This window comes from Schistocerca nitens, chromosome 3, assembly GCF_023898315.1.
Source record: "Schistocerca nitens isolate TAMUIC-IGC-003100 chromosome 3, iqSchNite1.1, whole genome shotgun sequence".
Taxonomy (NCBI): domain Eukaryota; kingdom Metazoa; phylum Arthropoda; class Insecta; order Orthoptera; family Acrididae; genus Schistocerca; species Schistocerca nitens.
In genome coordinates, this window is record NC_064616.1 from 934556761 (window position 1) to 934571095 (window position 14335).

Genomic DNA, 14335 nt, shown 5'->3' on the forward strand with positions numbered 1-14335 from the left:
AATTTCGAAAACAATCAGGTAGCTGATACAACAGGAATGCAGATGGGGCAGAAAAAAATCATTAGATGAAACTGAGACACAGAGACTATATGTTTAATACTGAGGTCATAAATTCTGGTCTCCAAGTAAATTTAAAAATACACTACGTGATCAAAAGTATCCGGACACCTGGCTGAAAATGACTTACAAGTTCATGGCACCCTCCATCGATAATGCTGGAATTCAATATGGTGTTGGCCCACCCTTAGCCTTGATGACAGCTTCCACTCTTGCAGGCACATGTTCAATCAGGTGCTGAGATGTTCCTTTGGGAATGGTAGCCCAATCTTCACAGAGTGCTGCACTGAGGAGAGATATCGATGTTGGTCGATGAGGCCTGGCACAAAGTCGGCGTTGCAAAACACCCCAAAGATGTTCTGTAGGAGTCAGGTCAGAACTCTGTTCAGGCCAGTCCATTACAGAGATGTTGTCACGTAACCACTCTGCCACAGGCCGTGCATTATGTGTTGAAAGATGCATTCCAGAATTGCTCTTCAACAGTGGGAAGCAAGAAGGTGCTTAAAACATTAATGTAGGCCTGTGCTGTGATAGTGATCCACAAAACAACAAGGGGTGCAAGCCCCCTCTATGAAAAACACGACCGCACCATAACACCACCGGCTCCAAATTTTACTGTTGGTGCTACACACGCTGGCAGATGACATTCACCAGGCATTCGCCATAACCACACCATGTCATCGGATCACTACATTGTGTATCATGATTTGTCACTCCACACATCATTTTTACACTGTTCAATCGTCCAATGTTTATGCTCCTTACATCAAGCAGCGTCATTTGGCATTTACCGGCGTGATGTGTGGCTTATGAGCAGCTGCTCAACTATGCAATCCAAGTGTTCTCACCTCGCAGCTAACTGTCATAGCACTTGCAGTGGATCCTAATGCAGTTTGTAATTCGTGCGTGATGGTCTGGATAGATGTCTGCCTATTACACATTACGACCCCCTTCAAGTGCTGGCGGTCTCTGTCAGTCGACAGACGTTGTCAGCCTGTATGCTTTTGTGCTGCACATGACCCTTCATGTTTCCATTTCATGATCACATCAGAAACAGTGGACATAGGGATATTTAGGAGTGTGGAAATCTCACGTACAGACATATGACTCAAGTGACACCCAATCACCTGACCACGTTTGAAGCCCGTAAGTTCCGCGGAGCACCCCATTCTGCTCTCACACAATGTCTAATGACTACTGAGGTCGCTGATATGGAGTACCTGGCAGTAGATGGCAGCACAATGCACCTAATATGAAAAACCTATGTTTTTTGGGGTGTCCGGATACTTTTGATCACATAGTGTACGCCGGGAAAAATGAAGTCAGCTATTCTGCTTAATTTGTACGAATATTATGTTTGGATTCTGTCTGACAATATCTATTAAAATCGAGTTGGGCATATATTATTATCTGAAAGAGAGAAGCAGGCACAAAATTGCATAACCTTCCAGTTGACTGGAATAGGATACAATGAGGCTTTCCAATGGAAATTATGGTTCATTTCTACGTAATTTTCAAGGCTTAATTTAATTTGAGAAAATGAGTATGTTCTGTTTGACATTGTTTTTAATTTACCGCAATGATACTATCATTACTGAAAATAATTCTGAATATAAGAGGAAAGATGCCTATTGTGGGACAGTTCACGAATGTGAAACAGCAATATTCTGACTAAAGTAAATGCGTTTTTGGAAGTATCAAAACTCGGATTTCACAGCGCCTGGGGCGAAAAGCAGTGAAAATAACACCATCAAGGAGCAGGACATTGTCGAGAATCCTTTATTTTAAAAGTGTTGAAATAAGTTTTTTGAGTGTATGTGGTTGTATGGCTTTAATATCTGAGGCTGATTAACTGTTGCAACAATACTCATAAAATTCTGTTCTTCACGAAGTACTCTCATTCGTTATAATGAATTTCCTCTCAAACTGCGTAGTGTAACTCCGAGGCTAGGTTTCTAGCACACAATGGCATACTCCTTACATTCTATACCATGGATACTCCAATACAAAACAGTATTGTCTGTTAGGACATGCTCTCTCCTATTAGGGTAACTTCAACTTGCCATCCTCATAGCTGTTTTCAGACTCTTATCGTTAGCAACTTGTTTGCCAATTATATGAACTCTGAGGCCATCTAGTGATCCTTTCGTGCTAATACTCGATGGGCTTCATATCAGGTCTGAGCAATAGACAAAGCAAAAGAAAACTGTGTCCACATCATCTGTTTATTGCCTTATTCAACACATTAAATGCAGCCTTTTGTGTGGAATTCATGGGATCATTTAAAATGCATTACTCACAAAAAATAGAAACTTGGCGGGCAAATAACTCGGGTCAAGCACTAAGAATTATTTGGAGTGGCCTACTTAAAGAGCTGCAACAATGGAAAATGCTATAAAGAGCATTTGGTAAATGATATTCTTCCCATGTAGCAGCCACATACTTTTAGACAATGACTTTACAATATACCAAGAATTTGAAATACAATACACAAACAACGGAGTAAATATGAGTCCAAATGGAACAAAATCAGATTGCCACCCAAGAGCCACCACATCTAGTAAAATGATTGCATTCTGAATCTGGTTACTAGCTAACGCCATTTCCAAAACGGGGAACATTCAAAACCATTCAGAGAGATGAAAGCTGTAGCAGAATACAAGGGAAGAGAAGCCATCATTTTGTTCTTGGGGAAGAAAAGGCAACCATCTTCCAGTCATTCATTCATAGTCTCATAAAAATTTAACTGAGCCATGTGAAGAAGGAGACACTGAATGGACATTCTGCAGAGTTCATTTCTCTGATTACTAACAGAGAGAAATGAGGACAGTGCAGGCCCTATGGAATGCTATCCTTGGGCCCCTGAAGAATATTAACTGTGTAGTAAACAGATAACGTTGGCAGTAAAGAATAACATATTGCTATTTTAGGCCTCGCCTGTTCTCATATTGGTTAATATTAAGGGTTTTCTCAGACTGTCTCTTATTAGGACACCATTTCTATTTCAATTCAGCTTCACTTGTTTGTGGCAACGGCCTTGCCGCAGTGGATACACCGGTTCCTGTGAGATCACCAAAGTTAAGCACTGTTGGGCGTGGCCGGCACTTGGATGGCTGACCATCCGGCCACCATGCGCTGTTGCCATTTTTCGGGGTGCACTCAGCCTCGTGATGCCAACTGAGGAGCTCCCTGACTGAATAGTAGCGGCTTCAGTCAAGAATACCATCATAATGATCGGGAGAGCGGTGTGCTGACCCCACGCCCCTCCTATCCTCATCCTCCTCTGAGGATGACACGGCGGTCGGATGGTCCCTGTAGGCCACTAGTGGCCTGAAGACAGAGTGCTTTTTTCACTTGTTTGTGCAGTTTTCACACGACATGTATTATGTGTTAGTTAGCACGAATTCAATTTAAAAAGTTGAAGTATGATGATTTCACGTACATTTCACATTAATAAACATGGTTATATCAAACGTAATATAAAGTGGAGTAATGTGAGACGAGGACAGTTTCATATCGGGGCTGAAGCTAGTATGAGGTCCACCCACCATTAGAGTCATTTACTTGCCTCATTGAACCAGGAATGGAGGCAGTCAGACTCTTTAAACATCTCTCATCGTCTGGGAGACTCTCCCATCCACCGAACACTAGGTCTCTCAGCTGGTCAGGTGTATGTGTTGGCCACTGGAAGTTCATAAGATGCTTAATTTTGCCGAACAAATTTTCAATGGGATTCAAGTCCAACATTCAAACAGGTAAGTCGATCAGAACAACATCAACCTATTGCAGAAATGATCACTAAATAATTCAACTTGTGAACCACTAAGTGGTCCTGCTGGAACTGGATCATTCCATTGGAACAGTAAGTCCTCACATTCAACATCATGGTATGTTTCATGAGGTACACATACTGATCTGTGACAATATGACAATATATTCAATAAAGTATCTCTGCCCCACCTGATTACCTCCACCCCTAGCACACGACTGTGATGATACCAACACATAAATGTTGCACCATGTACTGTGGATCATAACATGCTCCTTGAGGCCCGTACACCTTTGTCAGACCCTCATTCACTGAGCTAAATACTGACTCATCTGAAAAGATCATGAGGTGCCAGTCACTGCCTTTATTCAATTCTGTGAAGGCAGGCCCATAAAGTCTGTGGTCATCAGAGAGGGCCTCTTTATTAACAGCCCTATGGGCTTGAAGTCCAGTATCCTGTAAGCAGTTGCAAATGGTCTGAGAACATCTACATGTCAAGTAACATTGTATTTCTGAGACGTTTACACCTTTCCTAAGCACCACTCTCAAAGCCAACCAATTACCCCAGCATGGTGACACCACGTTTGGGCACAGCAAAGTTCAATGCAGCACCTGGCTGCCGCTTCCAGCGCACTGAAACCGCCATACTGGATGATTGCCAGGATGCCATCTCTTGTGTCCTGCATATTCTGAGAGATCCTGGCAGTGCATGACTGTTTCTCATACAGCCATTTGTGTGGTAGTGTGTGATGTTTGGTGTACTGACTTTATCCATATTACACCTGCAACTACTCAACAACTAATACAATTTGAAAAACTACAGGATCAAGGGGACGTGAACCCTAATTACTTCAGTGGAATTCCCTAGCCTCAAATGCTGCCATGCAGCTACCATGTAGATATAAAAATTTGCTCTTATTAGTTTATTTGAGGCAGATGTATGCTGACATCTCAAACCAATAAAAGTAAGTTTTATAATGTATATATAAAATAATATGTAGCAGAAAATCATAAAGGTCTATAAGTAACATCCTTACAATAAGAAGGGAACAAATATACCACTAAATGTGTGTTACATGTGATTTTGCTGCTATTGCACTACCACTGATGGGAGCTGTACACAACCAAATGTAGCTGAACTTGTCTAGAAATGAGAACAGTTTTGTGTTGTCAACTGTACAAAACTTCAGTCAATAGTATGATACTGCAAGATCTTGTGGCTGTTTCTCAGTCGTGTACATTAAGCCTTACATGACCGTTGGCAGTTATCAGTTACAGTAATTAAAATTTGCCTCTGCTGCTTTTTCCTTTATTGTAACAAGAGGCAAAGTTCAATTACTATCTTAATACTGTTAGCTGGCCCAAGTGTATGATAGACTGCCGGTTGAACGTGCACAGAAGAGTACATTCACTGAGGTCACGGTAACAGTAGTGAAGGGTAATAGAGGCTTGAAGTGTTTGTCACTGGTATTTCTGATTATTAAAACACACGTAGAACTTCAGAGTTAGTGGAGTGGAAGTGACAACACAACTCAGTCACAATGTGAAATAACCTGTTTCTTACAACATATGTCCAGAGGAAGCAGCACAAACAGAACTTCCAAAGCCATGTGAAAATTTACCACTCCAATCATACCTGTCAGCACCATTCCACTCACTTCTATTACAACAATGAATGAGTGAATTAAATGTGCTGTGGATCAAATTCTCTAGCAACTTTAGTTTGTGAAACATATGCTAACATGATTTACAAAAACTCTTCTGAAATCTGTATATGGTTATATACTTGCAATTTTAATTTTCTTCTGGGTATTTAGTTTCATTTGAGTACTCTAATGATACAGAATCTGATAACGAGAAAAACATTACAATTTGGTGTTAGATATATTTGTGTAACATGCGAGACTTTTATTTTCCTGAGGACATTAGCAACACATTTCGTTAATACATGTTTGGCAAAAGCAATGAAAACTAAAACTATAGGGCAAGGAGCTGAAGAATCTGGAAGAGGTTTAGAATAAAAGTAAGACAATATACATACAGCAAACTATAATGAGTAAAAGTAAATTAACCAGGAAGAGAATACATCAAATACGAGTAACAGATGGTGGTTCCATTGTCGTCATGTGCACAGATGACATCAGGAAACAGGTGATTCTCCATTAGAATATAACTTTAATTGCTGGTGGATCCTCAGTGGAACTTCCTTCAAATAAACAACAAGAAACATGAAATTCCGTTTAACAACAACAACAGATATTACTGGACTATTAGAAGATAAGAGAACAGTTAAACATTGTGTGTAATACAGAAGGATAACTGCATAGCCGAGCTCAAAAAAAAGAAGAAATTACTGTACCATGACTTAGAAGCATAGACAGGAAAACAAGGGAACTACAACAAGAAACCCCACTGCCAACTGAATTATGAATGCAAAACAAAAATATTAAAGGCACTGACAGTAATAATGATTTCTGAATTTGTATGCAAATCACACTAGCTCAGAATAGCAAAGAGAAACACACATTTTTGCACCAATAAGGACAACCTTCTTAAATTTCAAAATGAACAGCATTTCTATCTTTTTAATGGTCTACAATAGCAAACTGAGACAAATTATAGGTGTGTTATGAAAATTAAATTTCCCCAACACCACTAATGAATAATGTTCACATCAGTGTATAATAGCTGAAAGAGCAAGGTATAAGAAATCAATTCTTTCTGTTCTGTCTCTAAAAGTTGTCAGCAGCAAGTAGTAATTTACACCTATAACATGCACCATACACCACTAAATAATGTATCCTGGAGAATACTTCACACCTCATATCATTACTGGTGACAAGCGAAAATGAGTATGGCATTGCGTATTTTGAACTAGTTAGCAGCAGCAAGATCTTTTTACTCATTATGTTGAATTCTTGTGATTTTTCTGATAGGTTGTTGACCAAATTCACTTTTTAATATTACACAGCTTCTCTGATTATAAGCCACCCTTCACGTTCTTATTTCAATCCATTTACTGGGAGTCTCACTCAAACTGTTCCACAACAGTCTTGTATATTGTTACCTATATATATCTATATTTAATGTACTTAAAATAACCTCTGGTTGCCTATTTGTTTCTATTGTATTATAGTCAACATTTTTCGGCTAGTGTAATGTGAATTTTGTATATATGCAGACTGAAGTGACAAATGAAAATCTGTACGAAGGCCTGGATTCGAACACGGGTCTCCTACTCATTGGCAAAAGTGCTACCCACTATGCCACTCTGGCACAATGGCTGCACAGACTATCCTAGCACACCACCCTCCTCAATTGAAATTCCAATTCCTCTGCAGTGCTGTTTGAGTTTAGGGGAAATACCAAGTGGGCTAATGCATGAATGGGAATTTGGATAGAGTAAAACACAGCAGGAGACCCAGGTTTGAATCCTGGCCTTGGTACAAATTTCATTTGTCCCTTCAGTCAGCATACATACATCATAGATGTTTGAGATTTGTAAAGATCTGTGGAACCATTTAGTTTCATCTGAAGAACCTGAATGCTTTTACCTAGTTCACAATCTCGAAATCTTCATATTTATTCTGACTCAATTTGCGAGTACCTGACTTTTTCTTTCCACTTTTTCTTTTGCTGCATTTTCTTTCTATTCTTTGCAAGCAGCCTATCATGTTATCCTATTAGTTTATGATCTGAATTCACATTCCGACACAGGTGTACTATCTAGGCGCTATATGTGAATCTTCAATCTTTGTCCAAACATAACACAGTCATGCTGGTATCATCCAATGTCTCCCTAAGTTTTCCATATATCTACATCTACATCTATATGATTACTCTGCTATTTACAATAAGGTGCCTGGCGGAGGGTTCAATGAACCACCTCTAAGCTGTCTCCCAACCGTTCCACTCTCTAACGGCACGCGGGAAAAACGAGCACTTAAATTTTTCTGTGCGAGCCCTGATTTCTCTTATTTTATCGCGATGATCATTTCTCCCTATGTAGGTGGGTGCTAACAGAATGTTTTTGCAATCAGAGGAGAAACCTGGTGATTGAAATTTCATGAGAAGATCCCATCGCAATGAAAAACGTCTTTGTTTTAATGATTGCCACTCCAATTCATGTATCATGTCTGTGACACTATCTCCCCCATTTCGCGATTATACAAAACAAGCTGCCACTCTTTGTACTTTTTTGATGTCATCCGTCAGTCCCACATGCTGCGGATCCCACACCACACAGCAATACTCCAGAACAGGGCGGACAAGCATAGTGTAAGCAGTCTCTTTGGTAAACCTGTTGCACCTTCTAAGTTTTCTGCCAACGAATCGCAGTCTTTGGTCGGTTCTACCCACAATATTATCTATGTGATCGTTCCAATTTAGGTTATTTGTAATTGTAATCCCTAAGCATTTAGCTGAACTTACAGCCTTCAGATTTGTGTGACTTATCGCGTAATCGAAATTTAGCTGACTTCTTTTAGTACTCATGTGAAAAACTTCATACTTTTCTTTATTCAGGGTCAATTGACACTTTTTGCACCATACAGATATCTCATCTAAATCATTTTGCAAATCGTTTTGATCATCTGATAACTTTACAAGACGATAAATGACAGCATCATCTGCAAACAATCTAAGACGACAACTCAGATTGTCTCCTATGTTGTTAATATAGATCAGGAACAACAGAGGGCCTATAACACTTCCTTGGGGAACGCCAGATATTACTTCTGTTTTACTCGATGACTTTCCGCCTATTACTATGAACTGTGACCTTTCTGACAGGAAATCACGAATCCAGTCGCACAACTGAGGCGATACTCCAAAGGCACGCAGTTTGGTTAGAAGACGCTTGTGAGGAACGGTATCGAAACCCTTCTGGAAATATAAAAATATGGAATCAATTTGACATCCCCTGTCAATAGCACTTACTACTTCATGAGTATAAAGAGTTAGTTGCGTTTCACTAGAACAATATTTTCTGAAACCGTGCTAACTACGTGTCAATAAATCGTTTTCTTTGAGGTGCTTCATAGTGTTCGAATACAGTATATGTTCCAAAACCCTACTGCAAATCGACGTTAGTGATATAGGCTTGTAATTCAGCAAATTACTCCTGGGTATTGGTCTGACTTGGGCAATTTTCCAGTCTTTAGATACGGATCTTTCTGTGAGCGAGTGGTTGTATATAATTGCTAAATATGCAGCTATTTTATCAGCATACTCTGAGAGGAACCTGACTGGTATACAATCTCGACCAGAAGCCTTGCCTTTATTAAGCATATTTATGCTATGCCACACCAATCATTTTTAAGAGCTTCTGCTGTACAACCAATTAAACTTATTCCAGCAGTCCAGAGGCCTTTCCTCTCGCATGGTTTTCCCTCAGCCTATATTCTCCAAACCTATCTTCAATTCATTCCCTGATAATAGCATCCCAGTTTACGATGAGATTTTATATCATCACACATTTTATTATTTCCTAATTCTCTAACACATTCTCTCCATTTACTCAACAGCTTGTGATATCAGTGACTGAATTTTTGCAATGGTTGCTGGAACTGTTTTTATTTCAACAATGAGGAGACTCACTATGCCACTCTCTTGTTTGTGGCAACTTCATTTTGTCATCCACCACAATACCCATTACAAATGCAACTTCTTCTAGGTATAATTGTTGCTGCTATTATTATCTTTTAACCTATTTCACTTCAGTTTTCCCATTCAATTTCACTTTCCCAGTCTCTATAAAGTTTAACTTAACCCAATCAACACCTCTTTTCTCAATGTCCAGTCCCTTCACAATGTTCAAAGAACCAAAATTTCATAATCTAATTCTTAGAAAACAAAATTATGTTAACAGTTGCATGAAAATTGAGTGATATATTGTAATAAATGAACACATAGGACATATGATGGCATATTTCAGCAAAATAAAGAAAATAAAAATAAAAGAAAGCGGTTCTGGCAATTGCTAAAAGGGTGAAGTGGCTTGTTGGCATAATTTTGTTGTACATTCCAGTCACACCAGTTATTCTTCCTTTTTTTCACATCCAATTTATCATATGGATTGACTCAGCAGACACGCACTGAGGTACGCAGCAGAATGGCCATCTGTCCGCTATTCCAGGCAAGGTTGAGTTACACCACCTGATATGAGGCTAGGGGATCATCAAGTCCGCAACATGGGACTGTGTCCAATATAGTACACCGTACACAACAGGAATGTGGAAAGTTTGCATAACAAACCAACTATTATTACATATAAGCTTCTTAGAAGAACACAACCTATCACTGGCACGACATCAGGGGAAGACACTCCACACGTAAAATTTAATTTTACACACATTGATAACTATGTTGATGTAGAAGATTAAAAATAAAATATGAAACATGTATTAAAAAGAAAATATGTAACATGTATTAAAAAGCCAACTACAGCTGAACAAATCTGATACTTCACAACAGTAACTGTATCTGAACTGACAGTCAGCAATGCTCCATTGCTGCAGTGTACGGTTTGTAATAAATTTTGACATGGTTGTGTATAAACTGTCCACCTTCTTAGCCGAGCGATCAGTGTGAAAGACTGCCATGCGGGAGAAAAGGGTTCAACTCCCTGTACTGCCAGTTTATGAGCTACCTGAATGAGGAAGAGTGGTTCCAACGCCTGGAAAGCTGAAAATCGTTGGGAGAGCAATGTCCCTTCATAGAGGTTCCAAATGATGCCACTGGCACATTAAGACATGGCAGCCAGCCCGCACTGTCTGGTACTACGGGGCAGAACACAGAAATGTGTAGACGATGTTTAACAGTACTAAATGCTGTAGTAATAATGTTAATGGTAGTCCTGATTAATTTTTTGTTTCGGGACCTATCACTAGTCACATCTACATTGGACAACTACACTTACAAGTTACTGTTTCCGATGTCCATTCTACTGGGAGAGTGTTTCAAGGGACATTTATCCAAGAAGAAAGCTGTGGACAGTTAAGGTCCAATTCTTGCATCAAGTAGATTTCCCATAACAACTGCCAATACTACATTCTTGTGCTAATAGCTAGTGCACAAGATACGTGTGAGATTAGAGACGATGTGCACCATTCAGGAATTGACAACAACATGCACTATCCAGCATGAGAAGTGTTATCACTTGTTTGTGCAGTCAACTACCAGCATCTAAACAGTCACAACTGAATATGTTGTTATACACTCTTCATGAAGGTGGATATATCAGACCAATGACGATATAGTGGAAAGGACTGACAGTGTTATAAAATGAAGAAACAAGGAATGTAACAAATGGAGACAAGACAAATGTCTCTGAGCACTATGGGACTTAACTGCTGTGGTCATCAGTCCCCTAGAACTTAGAATTACTTAAACCTAACTAACCTAAGGACATCACACACATCCATGCCCGAGGCAGGATCTGAACCTGCGACTGTAGCGGTCATGCGGTTCCAGACTGTAGCGCCTGAAACCGCACGGCCACTCTGGCCGGATGGAGACAAGACTTCAAAAATTATGTATTAGGCACAAAGGGATACACCTTAGAAAAAATGTTTGTGAACAGTACATAAGGCTTACACCTAATGCATTACAAATTTTGAGCTGGAACAGGACTACACTCCAGACCCCTGCCATATGAAAATCACAAACCAACTTAAAACCTGAAACTGCAGCTCTTGTCTGTGTCCGTCCACTGAATATCTGCTGACACTCCTGCTTTGCAGCTGGACAAGCACCACAAAGAGAAAGATACTGTAAAGTGTTTGACTCAATCACGGCCTCAGGAATGTTACTGACTGTTATACACTTTCTCTCGGAGCTCCTAGTCCCATAGCAAAGTGGGGGATTCTGTGTGGAACTGGGAGGATGGAGAGCAACTAGGCAGAAGTTGAGGCTTTGAGTCAATTTGTGAGATGTGCTCCAATGGCAGATCTAGTAGAACACTACTGGCAAAGCCAGTCCAGGTGCCAGTCACAGTCTGGCTTAGAGCTTTAGCTCATCACAAATGTTTACTGCATTAAATATTAAACTAATAGTAGCAACATTTCACCTAACTACAAAGAACTATCCAAGGTAAGGTTTAAAATCTGAGGTTTTAGTATAAGGAAGAGCCTTTTTCAAAAGAAGAGACTTCACAAAAGACAAGTCAGTTTTGTGTGATGGGTATTAATGTCTCAGCCAAGCTGGCATATCTATAAATCATAAACTTCATAGGATACATGCACAGGAAAGATTTAACAGAGGAGACGCTTTTGCTTCATTGGACACACAGTGAAACTGTCCCCGAAACATGATAAATGAAATAGTAAACAAAACAAACACATACAGAAGCATTTAGCTGCGTCCCAGAGCATTTTTCACTTGGGTAATTATTAGTACAGTTACAAGTAATCTAAATTTACTATATGGTAAATAGAAAATAAATAAATAAAAATAAAATTCTCAATTTTCTGTAAATTTAGCTACACCTCCTATCACAAAATAATTATGACCTAATCCTTTACTCTCTAAAAATGTTATTTCTGTGACTCAACAAATTTATTTTTACCTAATCTCTCATTCTCTGTGAGAGCAGTGTAAGTTCTCCTGCATCTTCCACAAAACATTTCAATCATCCAGCTACCCTCTCTGTTCTTTGATTTTTTCCTTGACCTGGCATCTGGCATAATGAGAGTACTAATTTTGCAAGAATGAAAATATTTGATACTGATTGCAATTAACACTTACAAGTGCACGTCATGGTCTTCTGCAGCAATATGCAGCAATATGCATCAACTCTTTACTCTCTGATAAAATGCAATGTGTGGCAACTTGGTGGGAAGGAAGGAGGATTAGGTTTTAATGCCCCATTAGCAATGAAGTCATTAGGGACAGAGCCTAAGTTTGTTAGAGGGAAGTTCGGGTAAGGAAATCAGTGATGTCCTTTTGAAAGAAACCATCCCAATATTTGCCTCCAATCAACTATAAAAACCACAGAAAACCCTATTCTGGATGAATGGGAATACCAAATGCCACCATCCTGAATGGAACTCCAGTGTGCTAATCACCATGCCAGCTCATACAGTTTTGTCTCTGAAGTCTCACTACCATCTATGTTTTCACCCATTCTCTATAATTAAAACATACCCTATTTATTGAAGTTGAAATTTCAGTATCTAGAAGCTTGAGACTCAGTGAAACTTCTGGTCATTTTGTTTAGTTATTATGTTAGAAAATCAGAATTAAAACTGACCATCACCTCAAAAAACAATCAACTTTGGACAGTTCTACTAAATGGACACAGCGGAGAGCAGTGGCGGATATATTTGGGGGGATGTATGGGGCGCGCAACCCCTCCCCCACCCCCCCCCACCCCACCCCACCGCGGGGCCACCCGTATTGCCTCCTACACTGCCCCCGCCCAAGAATACGGGCATAGAATTCATCATTTAAGAAAGAGAACCACAACTGTGACTTTTTTTAATATCATAAGATGGCATTCTCTTGTATGTGTGTATAATCAGTTTAAATAAAACTTTCTTAAGCTTTGCATGTGACTTGATTATTTTTTATTATGGTAAAAGTAAAGGTAGCTCAAGATGTCTTTAGTGCCCCCTCGAGGTGGTTCTGTATCCACCACTGGTGGTGAGTAATAACATTCTCGCACACAATGCAAAACTGCACGACATTAAAGTTTATTTACATATCATACTTCGAATTGACAGAATCAACCAGCAAAAAATTAGAGCTAGGGATGACCCTACTGAAATAAGGGGGGGAGTAGCAGAAGGGTTGGAAGGGAGGGGGGAAGGGGTGGAAGGGAGGGGGTGGAAAGGAGAGGGGTGGGAGGGGTGGAATGGGAGGGGGAAAGGGGTGGAATGGGAGGGGGAAAGGGGTGGAATGGGAGGGGGAAAGGGGTGGAAGGGGAGGGGAGGGGAGGGAGACACACTGATAAGATTTACATATGATTTACAGTCAAAATGTCATACTCCATTCACAAGATGTACTATAATTGAAGTGGGAGTAATGTACTGTAACTGTCGAAAGTACCAATGAACGGAATACTGCAAGCAGGAACAATGAGAAGAGAATCTCTTTCAGGTGGACTGTAAGCTCCTCTAAGCTTTGGTGTGCAAAGCTGAATTCAACTGGTGGATAATTCGCAATGTTCCATTTTTGACATACACTATTGGTTAATTTTACTGTTACGGACAGTTAACCAATCGTAGGGAATGTTAACTTTACTGTACCCACACCATGTTAAGTGTGTGTTCCATATATTGTCCTTACATCCTATGTTCTTGTGCCACATGCACTTAATTGTGAGGGGTCTTCAAAAAGTAAGTGAAAGCTGTGTTACACTTCAAAGTGACTATATACAAGACACTACTACTCAGTCATCAAGTCTCTGTAAACAATGGTTATAACATTTTACCAGTTATTAAATTCCTGGATGATAGAAATCTGCTCCTCGGTTGCAGAGAAACTTGAGAATTGCTGTGTAAATGTCCT

The 14335-nt window shown here is 39.8% G+C and overlaps 1 protein-coding gene across 5 annotated transcripts in view; it reads right to left on the reverse strand.

The window, feature by feature from the left end:
- Positions 1-14335, reverse strand: part of LOC126249005 (mucin-5AC-like) — a 206507-nt gene that overhangs the window by 52339 nt on the left and 139833 nt on the right. Inside the window, exon 8 of one of the 5 annotated variants that reach the window (XM_049950591.1) lies at positions 5903-6032. The exons of the other annotated variants lie outside the window; for them this stretch is intronic. Within the exon in view, the coding sequence (XP_049806548.1) occupies positions 5967-6032 (66 nt within the window). The 3' untranslated portion in view covers positions 5903-5966. Of the gene's footprint in view, positions 1-5902; positions 6033-14335 lie in introns of those variants that run through there. 5 annotated transcript variants of the gene reach the window in all.